The sequence below is a fragment of the Acanthochromis polyacanthus genome, chromosome 14 (genome assembly GCF_021347895.1).
Source record: "Acanthochromis polyacanthus isolate Apoly-LR-REF ecotype Palm Island chromosome 14, KAUST_Apoly_ChrSc, whole genome shotgun sequence".
Taxonomy (NCBI): domain Eukaryota; kingdom Metazoa; phylum Chordata; class Actinopteri; family Pomacentridae; genus Acanthochromis; species Acanthochromis polyacanthus.
Genome location: NC_067126.1, coordinates 29,381,992 through 29,402,227, shown reverse-complemented (window position 1 = coordinate 29,402,227; position 20,236 = coordinate 29,381,992). Strand labels below are relative to the sequence as shown.

At 40.3% G+C, this 20,236-nt stretch overlaps 1 protein-coding gene across 1 annotated transcript in view; it reads left to right on the top strand.

The window, feature by feature from the left end:
• The window catches only part of igf2bp2a (insulin-like growth factor 2 mRNA binding protein 2a), a 67,360-nt gene that overhangs the window by 35,740 nt on the left and 11,384 nt on the right, over window positions 1-20,236 (top strand). Inside the window, 8 exon segments of the mRNA XM_051959098.1 lie at window positions 3,843-3,906; window positions 6,184-6,474; window positions 7,443-7,577; window positions 12,284-12,406; window positions 14,560-14,695; window positions 17,586-17,723; window positions 18,267-18,335; window positions 19,058-19,180. Coding sequence (XP_051815058.1) covers window positions 3,843-3,906; window positions 6,184-6,474; window positions 7,443-7,577; window positions 12,284-12,406; window positions 14,560-14,695; window positions 17,586-17,723; window positions 18,267-18,335; window positions 19,058-19,180 — 1,079 coding nt within the window.

Below are 20,236 nucleotides of genomic sequence, written 5' to 3'. Positions count from 1 at the left end.
AGACCTCCCAGTGAGTCAAGTTCTCCCTGTGTGACTTCACATCCTCGTTACCATCATCCCACACACCATTATCTAAAACATAACCCATCTCAGCCATGTGAATCAGCCTTTATCATCTCATCTGTCTGCGTGCGTGCATGTTTCGTATAAGTTTGACCCGCGGAGATGACTGAAGGAATTACATGCCTCTATAATAAGCACTGTGTGCCCCCCGGCCTCAGCGTATGGATTGAAGTGGGCAGACATTGGCAGACATCCAGTAGTAATGTGTCCATGTGTGTGTTTATGCCTGTACGTGTTTGCGTGTCGCGTCTCCTGTGGGGAGGTGCATCGTGGTAACGGGGGAGGACACTGTAGGCGCCTGTGGTGAGGCTTTTGCACTGTCTGATGGAGAGTCTGGTGTGTGGAGGGTAGCCAGCGCTGAGCCGTCCCTGCCAAACTTTCTGCCGTCCGTACACGCATGTAGTCGTAGCAGAGACATGCACAGGAGAAACAAGCACCCACAAAGACACACAAACACACACAAATCTTGACACACACTCACAGCGTCTCACTGTGTGTCAAAGAAAAAAGCCAAGACCAACTCTACCACCCGCTGCTGTCATGACAGGTGCTAAAAGAGAACCCAGCAGAGAAATTACTCCACTCAGAGTTTCCCAGTTGCTGCCGTAAAACAGCCTACTTCAGTCAGGATTTCCTCCTCTTCTTCCCTCAGCTTCTTCAAACGCCGCTAGTCGAATGATCATTAGAGGCCACCTCGCTTGTGTATCTGTCCCCTGTCTGTAGCGATTCCCTGTCCAGCCTCCCGCCAGCCCGCCTCCTGTCACTTTCCCCGGCCCGGCTCCGTGCGCTCTGGTTACAGGGGTGAGGTTTTGGAGAAGTCCCATGTTCTTTGTGTGGCATGGCGAAGGCTGCCGGTGGCAGAGCAGGGTAGAGCGGGGCGGGGCAGAACTAGCTGTGAGCGCCGGTGCCGGGCATCCCGCCAGGCTCTGCCCACTCACCCTCTCTAAGCCAGCTGGGTGCTCTCACTGGATTTAACCCTTCCAACCTGCTGTCTGCTGTACACCGGCAGGTTTGGAAGTTTCTACACATTGTTCCTGTTTTACTTTTGTCACTTCTCCCTTGAATGAAGTGATATTGGGCAACTTTCCTTGCATCTCTTGACTCGCCATGTTTTTGTTCTTGTAGCTCATTTGCCAAATGTTGTAATGAAGTTTATTAAGATGTCTAAAGCATCTGCAAGCTTTGGCAGCTCTCCTCAAAGTTACAGAGCTTTGAAGACACCTCTTTTGACATTTAGTGCTTTCACAAGGAGGGATCCATCCTTGATGAAGCAGAGATGTCAGTGTGGCTTCTGTGAGAGGCCTCAGTAGATGAGAAGGAATTGCATCAGTAACACAGCTGCCTTTCTGGAACCTTGTTTTTTGTTGGGTTTTTCTGCCATCACTATCACTGCTGCTCTCTTCACCTACAAGTATCGTGCTGTTAAATGGAGCATAATACATGCTGAGGTAGAATGAAGAAGAAAAGAGTTTAAGGACGTATGTAACAAAAGAAGGAAAAAAGTTTGTAAAATATTTTTTAAAACCAGTGGGTGAAAATCAAGTTTGTTATTACTCCGTCAAAGAATGTGAACATTATGTGACAATCGGTGTACGGTTGTGGGGTCTGTCAATCTGTCAATCTGTCTTTCTGTGTGCAACATGACTTGAAAACGGAATAACAGATTTAGATGAAATTTTCAGGGAAGATCAGAAATGACACACCTGATTAGACTTGTCAGTGATGTGCCTATAGTCTGAGCCCACGGATTTGTAAAAGATTTCTGTATCATTGCGAGATAGTGGTATGGCGTCATTGTAACTATGACAACAAAACGCTACGTCAGCTGCCTGCTGACGATCACATGATTGCACTACTACTACAGATCAACCGGTACAGACTGAGCAGCCTTGAAGGAGTACTGCGCTCTCTGACTGCTTTTCTTGTTTCATTAAAGTGTCCGCATGATGATTTTTTTACATGCTAAAAGATACAATTGGGTGCCCAGATAGCTGAACTGGTTGAGCAGGCGACCCATGAACAGGGGCTATAGTCCCCGATGCAGCCGCCTGGTTTGATTCCAGCTCACGGCCCTTTTCTGCAGGTCTTCCCTCCATTCTTCTCCCTACTTTCCTGTCTGCCTCCCTGCTAACCACTATCAAAATAAAGCCAAAAAGCCAAAAAATATCCTAAAAAAAAGATACAACGTGAGCAAAATGAGCATTTACCACAATGGCTGAGCATTTCCACCCTGAAACTGCAGCGTAGCATTCCATTTATGCCATTTTACAGTAGAAAGGAGTATTTCTGACCAAAAACCCCCAAACTTTTAAATATGTAAATATGCATAAAATCTTCTTCAGACTGGCACTCCTTTCCTTTAATCTGACAGACTCTGGAACATGTTGGCTTCATGTCTGAATGAGGAACCTGGACGGCAGTCTTACTACGTCAGACAATGTAGCATCACTTTCAATATGACTCAAGTATGAACTACATGCCATCATGTTCACGGAACGACATGCACAAAATCACAACACACTATAAGTTGTGTGAAGTGATTTTGGGAAGGTTTTCTTCCAAAGTAACTACGTTTGTCCAAAAACATCAAAGAGAGCGCTTAAGGCTTAGTTCTCATGCCAAAATCACACAAGACTTTTCATGTTCACTTTACTATTGATTTCACATCTATTGCAAAGAAAATAGAACTGCTCAGATTAATTTGACTCATCAACAATAAACGTGATCCCTCCAAAACATTAACAGGAGCTGAGGTTCAATTTGTTGCTTCCAGCTGTTTGTAGGAGTCTTTCCTCTGAGTTTATTGAATACCTGCAGCATCAAACATCAGCCGGTTCCGAATGATAAGAAAGATGAGGGGCAACTTCATTAATTATCAGACAGGATCCAGTCACACTGTGTACTTTCCTTTGTATCTGACAGGTGATCTGTCACATGGACTAACAGTTTTAAAGCTGCATTTGAATAATTTGTTGTTGTCCTCAGGTTCAGTCTTGAGCTGCACCACAGCTGACAGAATATTTTTATTTTCTGTTGTCAAAGTAGAAGTTAGATTATCATCACACATGTACAGAGTTTTCAGTGATTAGGGAAATCATAAATAAACTGGGCTGTAATACGTGTTATACGTCACGCAATATACTGTCCAATCCCGTGTAAACACCACATGCGTGCTGTCGTCACTGTGGTGGATTTATCTGTGTGACGCCAAGAGGAACATTAATGTAAAAGTGACTGATGTCTGAATGACAGAATGTCGTCACTTCAACAGATTGATGGATCCCATGTCTGAACAGGCTTTAGATACATAGAGATGACTTTCAATAAGTGGAGAGTGACTTTAAAGCCAGCCTGATTCCAGCATGACTCAAACCCTCAGCGCTGTTCTTTCTTTCTGAGCATAACGCGACCACAAATCTTTCCAAGGTGTGTCTTGATTGCTCACGGCATTTCACTTTATCATGGATTGCTTCGCTTTGTTTAGGCTGTCATGTCAAACTTAAATCCGTTATTGTATAAGTGGCAGAGAGGCTATTGTGTTAAGCAGCTCCTGTCTGCAGAGGAAGCAGCAGGGTCTGGAGGGAAGCCAGTGCGGTGATGGCTGTAATGGATTCACACAGACAAGTGGTTCTCCGGGTCACCACGGGAACCTGGACACGTGTCTGACTCACCTACGGCAGCGACAAAGACCTGCTATGTGCTATGTGTAAATGTGGATGAACCTTCGCTCGCTGTTTCTCACGATTCTCCCCTTTCTCTCTCTCTGTCTTGTTTCACAGTGAACACTGATACAGAAACAGCAGTGGTGAATGTTACATACGCAACCAAGGAGGAAGCTAAACTGTAAGCAGCACACATAATGACACTGAGTAAGACTCATGTTGTACTCGCACAGACAAGAAGCTGCAATACGAGCAGCATTTTTCACATATTTCCCGGTGTATTTTGTGTTTAACCAACGGATTAGAAGGTAAATTCACAAAGGTCAGAGCAGGGACAATCCATTCATTGTCAAAACAGGAAAAAGTTCTCTGAGGACTTTTGATTTTAACTTAAGCAGATCTAAACATAGTGGTGACAACATTGTTAGTTTTATTAGCGTACGTCCACATGAAGCTGGTTAAAAAAGAAAAGGTTTCTTTCTTTCTACAATTCATCTGTCCACATGTAGCTCACATTTTTCTTAGAAATCAATTTTTAAAAACCTGCCGATTGTGTGTTGAAGAAAAATTGAGCTTTTGGAGAAGAAAGAAACAGTGTAAGCTAACCCAGTCACTATTGGTGGGTGTACAGAGTCAAGAAGCCTCTAGCTTTCTCTCTGATCTCTCACTGTAAATGTCAGTATTTCCCAGCACACGGCACAGTGAGCAAACTATGTAAAGCACAAAAGACAAATTGGTTTTTGGAGTTTTGTTTTGCTCTTTTCAAATTTTCTGTCCACTTTTAACCCTCTGAACCCCAAACACTTTGAAATCATTTTTCACCACTGTCACATTTTCTCTCACTGTGGGCTCATGTTTCACTGCGGTGTAAAGTCCTCCACCTCTATGGAAAAATCACAAACGGGGCGAATCAATGTGTACAACATTTTCCAAGTGCCCACAGGTGTTTCCATTAGGGGTAGCTTTACATACTGCAGATATTTTACTACTTATATTTTCAACTTGTTTACATGCTTACCTCCTATCTGCTCAGTGTAAACACCTCCTGCAGTTCAGCTGAAGAGTCCCTCTATTTTTGTCACTATCTGTTGGTATAAGCTGTTAGCTGATTCACAAGTAGCTTCACAGTCGTACTAAGGATTCTGATTAGAACAAATGACATGTAGAAACAAAGAGATTTTGAAGAAATATCAGGATTTTAAGCTTAGATTTGGTTCATTGTTTTGCCAATATTTCAGTATCAATTGTAATGCTACATTACTAACTAGTTCCTTTTCCGTTTTAGTCTTATTTTAGCTTGCTCATTTTGTTTTAGTAATGTTTTGTACTTCTCATTTTTAGTAGGCACTGCATTATTCTGTTATGTATTTTTTTCTAAGCAATATGTGCCAGAAGAATTTCCTTTTGGATTAATAAATTTTATCGTACCATAACTCTCCCATCTTATTAGTTTATTGAAAAATTACGCATTTGATGCTGCTTTTTTGTTTTTACACGTTCTTTTTTCTTTTTTTAAACATGACGTTGCTTTTAAACTTGTTGGTTGGTTTTGGGGTTCAGAGGATTAAGCAGTTATCAGTACTGATGGCTGTTGTTTGTATGTTCCAGTGTAGGCAGAGGTTTAAATGACAAAATGCTTAAAATGAATTGAAAAGGATAGAGTTAAAAAATAGCAGCCCTAGTGTGGAGATAGTTGTAGCTCTATTGTTGCTGTGATTACAGCCTGAGATCCCAAATGTTCCATCATGTGTAACAAACAGTTAAAAAAACCAAAAAAAACCCAAAGATAATCAATCAGTATTTTAATCTTCGTGTCATCCTGCGGGTCAAAACTGACCCGTTTTAAAGTTTGAAAATGTGGGGGGAGAAAAATTTCACAGTGAAACTTCTGATGTTCATATTTTCAACATATTTGGGAAATCTTTGAATATAGAGGAAAAGAAATGTTAAAATGTTTCTTAAGAACATTTACAGAAAAAAATCAACCAAAATCCAGCAAATTTCACTGAATTTTGGTTGATTTTTATGTGAATGTTCTTAATTTTTTTTTTTTTTTTTTTTACAAATTTTACTGATATATATGTAATCACTTTAGAAGACTTTTATTCATTTTTGGAAAATATTTACAAGAATTTTCATGCCAAATTTGGGGGATTTTTAAAAATAAAACTTTTAAGGGACACTTTTAAGGAATTATTGGAATTTTCTTCCTGAAGGTTTTGCAAATTTTCAGAAATCTGAGGATTTTTTTGCTGAATTTTTGGATTTTTTTCAGACAAAGAAGCAATATTTTTTGGTGGCTGTAAATGAAGACAACAGGAGGGTTAAATCAATGGTGTAAATCACTATTAAAAAGTGATCACAGAACTTAAACACAGAAATCCTTGCATCCATGTATCTGTTTCTGTCTTTTTTCTCTTTCTCCTCCTCACATTCCTCCTTCTCTTCCACCACCCAGAGCCTTTGAGAAGTTGACAGGACACCAGTTCGAAGACTACTCCTTCAACGTGTCATATATCATGGACATGGATGCTGCTCCACCCGTCCAGGCTCCCCGCACACGGCGTGGGGGTCGGTCTTCCCGGGACCAGGGTGCCTGTCAGCCCGGGCCGTCAGGAGGCTTCGGATCTCCGCGTCCCCGACAACAGGACTTCCCCCTGCGTATCCTCGTGCCTACTCAGTTTGTGGGAGCCATCATCGGCAAAGAAGGCCTCACCATCAAGAATGTCACCAAACAGACGCAGTCCAAGTAAGTTACACCACCTGGTCCTGGTGATTTTTAATCTTTTTGTTTGTTTTAACTCATGGCCTGTTTAGATTAAGGTTTTGTTGAAACATAAGTTCACATTTTTGCACTTTCAAGTCTAGCTGTCGGAGATGAGATGCAAAATTACACACGATTAAAACATTTTTGTGGCCTGATTAGTTAATGAGAAGATGATTACATGTTACTGTTGCCTTATTAGTTTTATTATTATTAACCATCTGAGCCCAAAACAGTTTCTGGATATTTTTACTGGCATCACATTTTTACTCACTGCAATATAAATCCTGCACTTCAATGGAAACAGGACAACCATGGCTAGAAGTAGGGAGAAAGGAAAGACATAAATCATCAAAAAATGAAAGTTAAGTTTCTTTGATTATTTCTTTTGCAAAAAATATAAATAAATATGCACCCACAGATGTTACCGGAAAAAAAAAAATGACTTGGTAGATATTCAGCCGTTTGTATTTAGTATTTGTGTCCCTTCGGCCGACGAGTCTGAATTTTGTCACATCGCTGTTGGTTTCGCCTGAGTTTCTCGTGGCTTCTCTGTTGTCACTCTTTTTTTGTTGTTCTTTTTTTTTTTTCAAAATCCGGTTAACAAAATTTATTTATTTTTTGCAATTTTTTCACAGCTTTTGATTTCTATTCCCAATATCAGGACCACTGAAATTTGAAAACCTGATGAATCTTTCTGTTTTTTACAGTTTCTGCGCCACTATAAATCACGGAATTTGGGGTATTTGAAAAAAAACTCAGCTTTTAAAATCCACTTGTGTGTTTCACGACTAAGAGGGTTGAATTGTTCTTTTTTTGTTCTTTGTAAGTCCTTTTGTGCCTTGATATTTTCTTCTCTGTGTTTCCTTTAGTTTGTGAAGCACCTTTTTCTGTCAGACTACACTTTATTTAATAGGCACTTCAATCTCTATTTCCATCTCTCCTTCTGCCAGGGTGGACATTCATCGGAAGGAAAATGCAGGTGCAGCAGAAAAACCCATCACCATCCACTCAACCCCCGAGGGCTGCTCCTCCGCCTGTCGCATGATCCTGGAGATCATGCACAAGGAGGCCAACGAGACCAAGACGTGAGTCTGTGCACTTACGCACAACTTCCTGAACATGCGCGTTAACCCATGTGCTCATGTATACAATCCCACAGAGAGATTAGCCATAACGTCTGCAGGGCTATAATCTTATCCTTTAACCTGCCTGCACACCTTTTAATCTCACTGTGCATTCTCTCGCTTGGACCACTAACACAGTAAACACGACGTGCTTGCATAGGCTGACACGTGACCACAGCTTAGCATTTAAGGAACAAGGCCAACATGTCTAATTGAGTTTGACACTTTTAACAAGACACTTCACCTTTTAAACTCATGGGCGTCTGCTCGAGTCGAACATCGACCTCCAGTGCGTAATATTGTATTCATTTGTAAGTGCAAAGTGTGTCAAGGAGGCAGCTCTCCTTCATCCTCTGTCCTGGTTTCTTTGATTCAGAACAAGATAACTGCATTTGAATATAAAAGTGATGCGCAGTCTTTCAGTTTTCCCCATGATGAGACATCTTAGAAAACATCAGACCTCAATTTATTTTGCTGAAGGCTGCTTATTTTGTGTTTTGATCGTATAAGAGTGTGTGCGTTCACAGGTCTCTCGTTCGACCAGAAAATATTTCCATCTGCTTGATGAGTAATAAATAATAATATACACGCACTACATTTGAAATCTGTCTCTAAATACATTTCCTTGCTGTGATCGCATCACGCTTGGCTTCCTGTCAGCATCTTCACATTTTTAAGACATTATGGTAACGTGAACACATTAAAACCAGGTTTCACACAGTGAGAATAGTAATTTTCATTTATTATTCTGGGTAATGTACTTTAAGACTATATATAGGAGAAAAAATGTAAGAGATTTAACTGCTGTTGATCACATCTAAAGCTCAGACATGAATTAGTTTCTTAACCAGGAAAAATGTAAAAATTGCAGCTTAATATTTACTGTACTTACATTAAAGTAGTATCAATCGTTTTATCAATCTCGAGGCAAGAAAGCAAGAAACAGTTTTGAAGAAAATTGGTAAATTTAGAATGAAATGTGTTTACACATTTTTAGGACTTTTATCCCTTATTCTTGTCAAGTTGGATGTAATTGCTGTAATTTACTTCCCAAATCCCGCTGGCAGGTTTGAGAGTCATGTTATCTTTATAAATGCACCAAAATTGCACCATTTATCAGAGTCACAAACTGTAAAACGAAAAAGAATCGGTGGATTTTCAACTTTCAACAGTCCTTGAGTCACTCTGTGACATGGAAAAATGATCGATGAATGCTTCATTTTAAAATTCGCCAAAATAAGTCATCTGCACTATCCAGATTCAACAAAAAAACTAAAAATGATTTGCTCCTCAGTGCAACAGTCAAGGCATTTTTTAAATATTGTGATTTTAAGTTTCAGTTTCTATTAATTTTACACATGATTATGGTTCAAAGACCATTGAAAGAATAAAAAAAAAATCCATCCATTTTTTCAGCTTTTACACTTTCTGCCCTTTACAAATGGTAAAATCAGGAAGATTTTTAAAACGTAAACCAGATGCTGCATTTCAGTGTTGAAAAGTTACATTTTATTTGTTTAATCATCAATCAGTGTTGCCTCATTTTGAAATTTGACAAAAATATGTCATTTGCACTATCCAGACTCAACAAAAAACTAAAAATTATTTGCTCATCAGTGCAACAGTCAAGGCACTTTTTAAATATTGAGATTTTAAGCTTCAGTTTTTATTTGTTTTATACAAGATTATGGTTCAAGGACCACTGAAAGAATAAAAAAATCCATTCATCTTTTCATCTTTTACAATTTCTGCCCTTTACAAATGGTAAAATTAGGGAGATTTTTACAATATAAACCAGCTGGTTCATTTTAGTATTGAAATGTTATATTTTATTTGTTTAATTTTTTGAAAAATAAGTGTTTTGCACTGTCCAGATTCTGCAACAAACAAAGATTCGATCGTCAGCACAACTGCAAAGTCATTCCCGACTCAGCTGTGACTAACAGTCATGTGTCAAAAATGTTATCACTTTTCCACTCAACTGCAGGCTGTGTTTACAGAGCAGATAGGAAACAAACTCGATGATGGATGCCATGAATCATAATTTTTTTATTGCACTAAAATAATAAAAATGGAATCAACATGTACCCTAACTTTGTCATGCTACTCTTGAGTTCCCGCTACTTCTAGCCATGGTTCTGCTGTTTCGATTGGCAAAAAGACTTTATATTAGAGTGAAAAATAAGCTCACAAGCTGCTCAAAGGGAATTATTGGATTTCTTCTCTGAGTATTATCATCATTACAGTCATGACCTTACTGTGTGAGGTGGACTTTGATAACTTCTGCTGTAACTGATGTGATATGATTCTTTTTTTAATTGAATGAACCCACCTCAGTTAAAAACAAATCACTAGTCCTTATTTCAAAAGTCACAATATCGCCCACACCTGTGCCGGGCGTCGACTAAATAATCCCAGCCTGCCCTGCCTGGGTGCCACACCTGCACATATCAACCTGTTGCCTCTGCCACCCCACACCCTGTAATTTCACCTCGTTCACATCCACTGAAACCCAAAACTCGACGCTTGCCTTCTAAACCTGCACCGCTCTCATCTGCCCTTACTTGCCCCACGGCTCACCCCAACTAAATTTCACTCTACACCACACATCTACTTCTGCCCCCTCCCCTCTGCGACACACACACACACACACACACACACACACACACACACACACACACACACACACACACACACACACACACACACACACACACACACACACACGCCCACTCCCACACGCCACCACCAAGTGTGTGACCCCACCCAGAGGAAACCCCCAGCATCTGGCTCCCCTCCACCACACCCCGCCACAGCTTTAATCCACTCTCACACCCTACAATTGTCCCACAAAGCAGAAATATAGATTATACAGAAATGATACTCCTCCTGTTTCAACAACATCACTGTACCATCTATTCACAGCAGCTACACACTCAGTCTACACTGTTGCATAGGCTGCAAGAGCAGAGAAATGAAATATTTACTGATTGAGTGAATGAATAAATAAAGCTTTCATGCATTTCAGCGTATGTGTTTTTAAAACACCATAAAAAATAGAGAACCAAATGAACAACTTTCATTATCAAGTCTTTACACTGTAATTGTCAACAATAAAACTAGCATAAATTAGTTATCACTGTTTAAATTGTTAATCTTTCCTCGTCTTTCTCAAGGCGGAGACTTGAAATATCAAAACTGAACTAACATTCAAATGTTTTATCCGTCCGTAGCATGAATATTTCATGGTTTCACAAAGCCATGGAAAATTAACTCATCATAATTTGTACTGTACAAAAGAAAATGGGACTCACTTTCCATTTCGCCCAAATTGCACAGCTTACACAATCTGTTTTCCTCCCGGATGTTTTTTAACATCAACAGCCAGAGAAAGAAATCAGGGCTTTGGCTTCTACATGAACTGGATGTCACATATGATTCAGGGAAGTTCTAAGAAAAATATCTGGACTTTGACAAGAGAGATTATGATGAGAAAGTTTATTCTTTATTCTCACTTTATTCTTATTTATTGTTTCTCGTCACTTAGCTGAAAGTGTATGACTTAAACGTGCTTTTACCTATAATTACTGCCAATTTACTTGCTTCTTTCAAAATAAATAAATACATTTAAAAATCCTAGAAAAGCTGTATTATATTGTGAGTAATTACCGAATCCAAATTTTGAGACAAAAATGATGTTTAAGAATTAATAATGCAAAAATTTAGGCTAAATTTGTTTTATTTTTACACAAAATCAGTACTTTGGTTTAGATCCTGTTTTTCTTTTCGCCCCTGAATCACTGGAAGCATTTTCTGAGCAGTGTTCTTGCAACAAGAGCTTGTTTACTGTAAACTTGAACAGATTGGTGAAACAAATATACTTTTGGTCATTTAGGAACAAAAAAATCAAACAAGATCTACTTATTGTGCAACCTATCTGAACAATTCTGTAAAAATCACACAATTCTGGGCATTGTTTTGCTCTTGTCACATTTTTACTCTCTGTGGGCTCATTTTGCACTCCAATACAAACTTCTGCAATTTTAAATTAGAGAGGAATTAAAAATTTGAATTTCTTCATTTGTTTTCCAAAAATTTAGAAAAGAAATCAACATGTACAAAATGTTTTTAAGTGTCCACAGGTGTTGCCAAATGTGGAAAAAAATAGTGATTATACATACTAAAGATATTCTTTACAGTTTTGTTTCCATACTATGACATGTTGAATCAGTTACAGCTTCTCGGTTGTCCTGAGGAACACAGATTTTTTGTTTTGTTTTGTTTTTACAAAATCTGTTTAGAGCAATTTTTATGTGACTTTTTTAATGAAACATGTAGAAAAAAGTGATTTCGATGTATCACAATTTGCGGGTTAGAGTTGTTTAAGTTTCCAGACAGAGCAGGATGTCACAGATGAGTAGTTCAAGGACCGTTGAAATGTTGAAAATTCAAGGATTCTCTCTGTTACTACAGTTTTTTGCTGATACATTATTTTCAATAATAGCATGCCTTTTGAACCCGTTGTTGAGTTTTGGGCTCCAACGAGCTAACACTGTGCCCTGTGCTTCTGGCAGCACTTGCAGATGGGCAACTTTATACATTCCTGCTCATCCTCTATCATCTCTACTGACCTATACCTGTGCTTTTGTGCGTTTCTGTGTGTGTAGGACGGACGACATCCCTCTGAAAATCCTTGCCAACAACAGCCTGGTGGGTCGGCTGATAGGGAAAGATGGCCGCAACCTGAAAAAGATCGAGGAGGAGACAGGGACCAAGATAACTATCTCCTCGTAAGTTCTCGCTGCTTTCACACCGGAGCGTTTTCACTGATCGCTGTGTCATTATGGAACAGCAGCAATTACACTCTGGATGGTTTCAGGGACAAAAAGATTTTTGGCTATTGCTAATTTAACAAATGAACAAATAACAGACGCTAGTTCCGGCGTCTTGCAGCCACACCTTCCTCCCTCCCTGCCTGCTCATTAACCTCCCAGCATGTGGTTTCACTTAACTGAGTTGTTAGAGAACAAACGTGAAGAGTTGATTACAGCTCCTTCTCTCCAGAACATGATATTAGAGAGGTGGTGATTACACCCCATTTAACGGACTGTGCTCACCAACCTTCGTTCATTTAGGGCTAATGAATTGCTCTGTCTCTGTGAGCTCTGAGGACGTAATGAGCCTTGGGAGGGAGACGAGAGGTGGAAAGAGAAGGAGAGGGTCCTTCTGAGGAATGCAATCGGTAGATTCAGAATTGATAGATCTGTGAAATCTTTCTAGGACGTTCCACCAGGAGAAATAAGGTGGTGCTGGTTTGCGAAACAATCGCTTCTCTGATTTATGGAATAGAATATTTGGAGAAGTTTTTCTCTGTAGTGCTTCAGTCCAGACACCTGATGTTTCTTGTTAAAGGTGAGAACAAAAAGCAAAATCTGCATATTGACTTCCACGAGGCTTTACATTTAGTGTTTCTCCCCAGCCTTTTTCTACATCTAAGTAGCAAACTGTGAAATGGAGACAGATCGAGTCTTGATTTGGCTGCCGCACAAAATTAAAAGATCAAACTAAATGTCTCGCTGCAGTGTTTTCGCTCGCATGGATGAATCCGTTCCATCTGTGTCGGCATGTCGCTGTGCTGCTCTTCCCATCCTGACCTTGACACGTTAGTTGTTTAAAGGCACACTTCACTGATTTTACACATAAAGGTCAGTTTACTCATCATGAAGAGGACTCAGCCGATGAAGGGAGTCGGAAAATGTCTCCTGTGTCTCTGGAGGGGCTTTCAAAAGGAAATAATCCTCAAGAGTTCACCGGGGTTATCTTGGTTAGGCCGTCAAAATCGGTGTATCTGCGAATTTCTTGCTTCTAAATAGCGTTTGTGCCAACATCCGAGGTATAAATTAAATAATATTAGTAGTAATATTTATTTATTGAGCACTTCAAAAGTGCTTCATAAGGCAACAAATTAAAACGGACAGACCATAAGTTATCAGATTTCAGAGATAAAAACACAACATGGTGTATAAATACCAATGTAATGTTCGAACAAGTAAAAAGCAAATAATATCAAAATGAAGAAAGGTTCTCCAATAAACATATGTTTCATGGAAGAATGTAAAAGAGGCCACTGATCCAGCTGACTTGATTTCCTTGGGCAGATCACTCCAGAGCCTCGGGACCCCGACTGCAAACGTCCCCTTTAGTTTTCAGCCGGGCCCCCAGAACAGAGAAAAGACCTCTGCCTTGAAGTGCATACCACTGCATACGGCGCTGAAAGGTCAGAGATAACGCTGGAAGAAAGGCCATGAAGCACCTTAAAAATAATCAGTTAAATCTTAAAATCTGTCCTAAAACACAGAAGTGATGCGATCTCGTCTCTTTGCTTTTGTTTCAAGCTTCGAGTCTGGAGTCAATAAGTGGATTTTGGGATTTTTTTCAGACGGGTAAAACGGCTGTAGTAAAAGCGTGTTAAAAGGCCTCTGTGTCTTCAAAAGTTAGGGTATGTCTTATATTTATAACATTTCCAACATGATAAAAACAAGATCACATGCTTTGTAGTGTGCAGCGCTGAGAAAGCTCCAATATCTCCAGATTTGGTGCCTGAAAGCTAAACAAAGATGTGTCTTTTTCAGTCAAACCCAAATAATTTAATGTACTTACTCTGAAATCATCAGTCTACATATGTTTGCAGAGGATTGAACACACTGCCATTCATCCAATATGACGTAAATGCAGCAAATTGAAAGGTTCTATTGACCTGCATTATGGGAAGTGTAGTATCCAGTGTTTTCAGAGCTTCAACCTGCTGACTGGTTCACTTCTTTTTTTTTCTTAATCTGAGCCTTGTGAGTCCTCTAACAACTAAACTGCTCCTCCTGCATTTCTATCTGCATTTGCATGTACAGTGCTTATTTGTGTGTGTGTGTGTGATCTCCCCTTGCAGGTTACAAGACTTAACCATTTGCAACCCTGAGAGGATCATCACGGTGCATGGCAGCTTGGAGGCGGTTTGCAAAGCCGAGGCGTTGATCATGAAGAAGCTGAGGGAAGCCTACGAGAACGACATTGCTGCTATACACGTAAGTGGAAAGGCTCAAAGGTGCAGGCCTCTTGATTGCGTTGCGTGCGGTTGTGATGGCAGGTTGACTCACATGAGCCGACAGGTGAACAACGGAGGGGAGCGATGATATACAGCAGGATAATGTGGCCTTCCCATTCAGCGCGTGCTACCGCCAGCGTTAGTAACAGCGGCGTGGTAAATGGATAACAGTAAATGATCGCTGAATAGCTCATCAGTGAGTCGGGTGTTTGAGCGCAGTGTGTGTCTGTGTGTGTGTCTGCCTCGTTCACGGAGCCTCTGACTCACGCTCACTTCCCCGCTGTGTGTGTCTGTGTTCCCGCTGTAACACACTGCGTTTCCCAGCATCCATCTGATATCTGTAGGCTGCTCTCTCACCCAGCTCCTCTTTCACACTGGCCCGATGACATCAACAGCGCCGCCGCCAGAGAGGTCAACCTCCGAGGAAGGAGAGATAGGGATGATATCGTGTACACACACTGCATATTGCATAGCAGAAACACAAAGATGGAAGCTGATAGAAGGGGCTGCGTTAACAGCCATGATGCTCTTTATGATGTGCAGCTGGAGAGATGCTGAATTAGTGCCTTTTTTGGTTGCTACTTTTGCTTTTGCTCCATTAGTTCCTCCTTCATTTTGCTTGACCAAGTATTTGCTCAGAAACAATCACCAAGAAGTGTCACGCAGCGTGCGATGAAATTGTTTCTGGCTGGTACAAGCCGCCCTGGCACCTGCCGGCTTCAGCGCTGCCTCTACAGTAAGCGGTGAGGGCCATCTAGCGTGACACTGTGGATATTACACGCAGCTTTCAAGGAACAAGGAAGTGAAAGGAGACCGCGTGTCTTGTCACGGCCATGAAACCAGAATAGCTGACTTGACTTTGAGGGGAGATTATTTTTGTCGTGCCATTACAACAGCAAACGGCCTTGTGCAAAACCACGTACCTACAAAACATCAGCTTTTCATGAGCTAAGAAAAGCAGCTCTATATTCAGCACGATGACAACTCATTCTTTTAACACAGTTTGGTGGTTTGTTTAACTTTTTTTTTGGCTAAAGAAATTGGAGAACTTTCTGAACCCATAAAGGATGACTTCATTAGTCAGTTACTTAAAAGAAATTTAGATTTTAGTTGAGAGTGACAAAGTACACAAATGTGAGTAATAGAGTAAGTTGTATAACTGTAGGAGAGAAGTTTAATCAGCAAGAACTGCTAATAGATGTTTACATTTTTAATAAATGTGTGGAGGATTTTTGCCAGAAACAAATCGCTAAATAAAGATTTGGCTCATGAAATGGAGAAAAACACCCATTAAAATTTCACAAAATATAATTTGACATATTCAGGTTTTGTGTAGTCCAAAGAACAGTGAAAAAAACCCAAAATATTTATCAATAGGTAAGTGAAGCAGCCAAACGGAAACCATAGAGCATTTGCCGTTTTTCTGTAAGAAATGAATTAACTCGCCTGCTGGTGGTTTTAAAAACAGAATCAGAAACTGAGAAAACTGACAAAAAAAGACGAATTTTAAAACTTCCAACAGTACTGAAAGTACTTATCGGAAATTTAATGTTCTGGCAGGAAAGTAAGTCAAATTCAGGTTTATAATCTTGATTTTTCATCAAAACAATTTAAAGGGGAACTTCGGTTTTTTTCAACCTGGGGTCTGTTTTCATGTCATTTCATACATGTGAGTGATGGAGAAATGAATTTTCAACATAGCTCCAGGCAGGCAGCTTAGCAGCTCAGCTAGCGAAAAGTATGGGGCAACTTGCCCCCCCACGTCAAAGTCCACCCTAACGTGCTTTTTTCCCCACACTGACCGGCTCGGATAGTCTCAGTGAGTGTCCCACAACATACTAGAGATGAGAAGTGAACGAAAACCTCCACATTACCTGGCGATTGCTCTTTGTTGTGGTCTGTATCCAAATCTCAGGACGCTAGAAAGCAAAACTATTTGAGCCGGTCAGTGTGGAGAAAAAAGCGCGTTAGAGCGGACTTTGACACGGGGGGCCAAGTTGCCCCATACTTTTCACTAGCTGAGCTGCTAGCTGAGCTGCTAAGCTGCCTGCCTGGCTAAATAGTGGAGCTATGTCGAAAATTAATTTCTCCATCACTCACATGTATGAAATGGCATATGAAAACAGCCCCCAGGTTGAAAAAAAACGAAATTCCCCTTTAATTCTACCTGTCTTGCTTTTGTTTTATTTTTTAAAAATTGCCACAGAACAGACTGTTTACCCTGCCAAATTTCATCAAAAACAAAAAAAATCTGTGGTTGTTGGTACAGCCAGCAAGCCATTTTAGAACTCAGAGACTATTCGGCTAAACTGCAGGCTGTGTTTGCACAGAGCAGATAGGGCTTTTCATTTTAGTGAAGTAAATAATTAAACAAATTCAACTTTTGGTTCTGTTTTATGATTCATGATATTCCAGCTTTGTTATACTGCACAGAATAGATTTTTGATTTCTCCCTGTGTTTGGCCTCGATTGTGCTGTTTCCATAGAGGTGCAGGAGTTTATATTGTGGTGAAAAATGGAAACACAAAAAGTGTTTTGATTTCAGAGAGTTGAACTCAGCTGACTGCTCACCTCAGCTATAGATACTTTATTTGTCCTGACATAATTAACACACCCTGAATTGATGTATTAAGAAAACATTATTTTGTGTTTGTCTGTTTCTGAGATTTCATTTGTTTCATTTTAGGTGTGCTTTAGACGTGTAATTTGTGGTTGTCAGTATCGTCTTGCAGCAGAAAACACATTTCTTGGATTTGTTCAAATTTAATCTGTATAAACAGCAAAATGACTTATTCAGATTATATTCTACTGCTATTCATCTCTGTTTTTTTGGATTTTCTAATGACTAATCTGCCTCTTCTTCTGTCCAGCAACAGGCCAACCTGATCCCAGGTTTGAACCTGAACGCTCTGGGCATCTTCTCCTCTGGTCTGCCGGTGCTGCCCCCTGCTGCTGGACCACGTGGTGCAGTGCCCCATGTGGCACCAGCAGGATACAACCCATTCTTAGTGAGTGCTCTTTTATTTTTTAACCCAACTTCCGCGCACATCCATAAAAGCTGTCGGGAGGAACAGAAGAATGAGAGGTTTTTAAAAAGAAAAATCCTCCCTTTGCAATGACTTGGCCAGTGTCGGTTTAACCAGCTCAACCACAAGGATTAACTTTGACTTGATAAAGCAATTAGTTTCCAACGAATGGTAAACCAGGTCCCCCCGGAGTGCTTTTTGAAAAAACATTATAGTATTGACTCAGGACTTCCTGCATGATATTGTACACAGTTTGAAGCAACCAGAATTCCCCCATCTTCTCCAGAGATGAGTCAGTTTGTCTGTAAAACAAAGTCTCCACTCACTGCCTGACGAGAATGAGCCAAAGTGGTGTGAGACAGTGTGAGAGAATGCATTTGCGTGCTTCAAGTCAGTGTGTGATTCATTATGAGTTTCTGCCCTGAAATTCCCCTTAATAAGAGCTCGAACTGTGCTCATGCGTGTGTCTTTTAGCATGTGTGCTTACATGCCATCTGATCGGCCTGCTTGTCACTTCACTTTCAGAGTCACTCTTCACATCTCAGTGGCCTGTACGGGGTTCCTCCAGCAAGTGCCATCCCCCACCAGCACTCAGTATGTCCCCTCAAATCTGCACCACAGTCAGTGTTGCCTTGGTGACCAGAGATTTTCCAACTCATTTCGTGTGTTCTGTGCTACTAGATAATTATCTTAATAGTTGAGGGCAGTTTCAAACCACGTTTTTGCACCCAAGAAGCTTTGAAAATCTCACACTTATGAAGTAACCGTTTTCCACCACTTGTCTTAAGGCTCATTATGCGAGTGACATACATGGGATGTGATATCGGCTCATTTCCATGAATCCTGCTAGAGAGCAGATAAAGAAAGATGTAAATAACAGACCATTACAACGTCTCAGTCAGTGTCTGTGTAGGACAGTAAGTCTGGCATTCCAGCTTACCATCGCCCAGTCACCAGAACACCACAAATATTTCTGGAAGGGGATGTTTCAGCCCAGAGTTATCCAGTGGCTCGTAAAAATTCACTTTGTAAACCTCAGCTACATGAGTGTTACCATGCTAAGAAAAACAAAAACATAGGGCAACCATGGGCCCTAATAGGAAATATTCCATTCAAACCCAGCCAGAGGGCGATGTTTACCCAAAGAGAAAAGCTTGATTTAGCTTTCCTTGCATGTGGTGTCGAAGTTTTTGGCCGTTCTTTAAGTATCTGACAAGTCGAATCTGAATGTCACAGTCTGAAGCACTTTTGAATGTTTAGCGAACGTGCAGTAAAACGTCTTTTTCTGTGTGGTCCTTTTTTTTTTCTTTTTCCAGCACCATGCTCCAGAACAGGAGGTTGTCTACCTCTTTATTCCAACTCAGGCAGTCGGGGCCTTGATCGGGAAGAAGGGCCAGCACATCAAACAACTTGCCCACTTTGCCGGAGCTTCCATCAAGGTGGGTTTGTCAGTATGTTTACTTCAATGAGAAGGAAGAAAGAGGCGGTCAAAGTGTTGCTGATCTGACTCACTGAATGGACACTGTAGGCATAAGTCTGCCAATGGTAACACATTTCACATGGCTTTCTTCTCCCCTTTTTCTGTCTACATGTGGCCGTTTTCAAAATGCCCTTCTGACACACTGCAAATATCATGTTTTGCTGAGGATTTTAGTCATGCGATAACGCAGCCATGCTTATTTTGGGGGGTAAATTTGCCATTTTAATGACAGTGCTTGACTCCCTGCATGCAAATGTTCCACCAGAACAAATCCCACTTCACTATTTTAACCTTCGTGTCGTCCTGTGAGTCAAAATTGACCCGTTTTAAAGTTTGACAATGTGACAATCTTTGAACATTTTTGGGTGGAAAAAAGAAATGTTAAAATATTCAAAGTTTTACTGATATATATGTAATCACTGTAGATATTTTTAGGGTTGTTTTTTGAAAATTTTTACAAATTTTTTGAAAATATTTACAAGAATTTTCTTGCCAAATGTGGGGGATGTTTAAGGGAAACTTCTAAGGAATTATTGGAATTTTCTTCCTGAGGGTTTTGCAAATTTTCTGAAATTTGGGGAATTTTTTTGCAGATTTTTTTGGATTTTTTTCAGACAAGGAAATAATATTTTTTGGTGCCTGTAAATGAAGACAACCAGAGGGTTAAATGGGCACAGTCAATGACTCCTCAGCTCCTTAGCGCCATCTAAGATGACTGTGATTGGCTTAATGAAACACAAACAATCCAGAGCATTTTTTTCCTGTGTAGCACAGTGATAATGAGGTGTAGTCAGACCATTCTGCAGAGTGCAGAGTGGTCTGACTGTATGAGGCCGTATTGTCTCTAATCAGGTAAACTTGGCCAAAAGCTAGTGGGTCAATGTATAATTGTGGGGCTTTTTGTAGCATAGTTACAGGTATCATAGTTGACAATTTTGCTGTTTTCCAGCCTAAAATCAACATGGTCGCCTATAACCAAACACCACATGGCATTTTTACAGAAAGATTCTTCTAA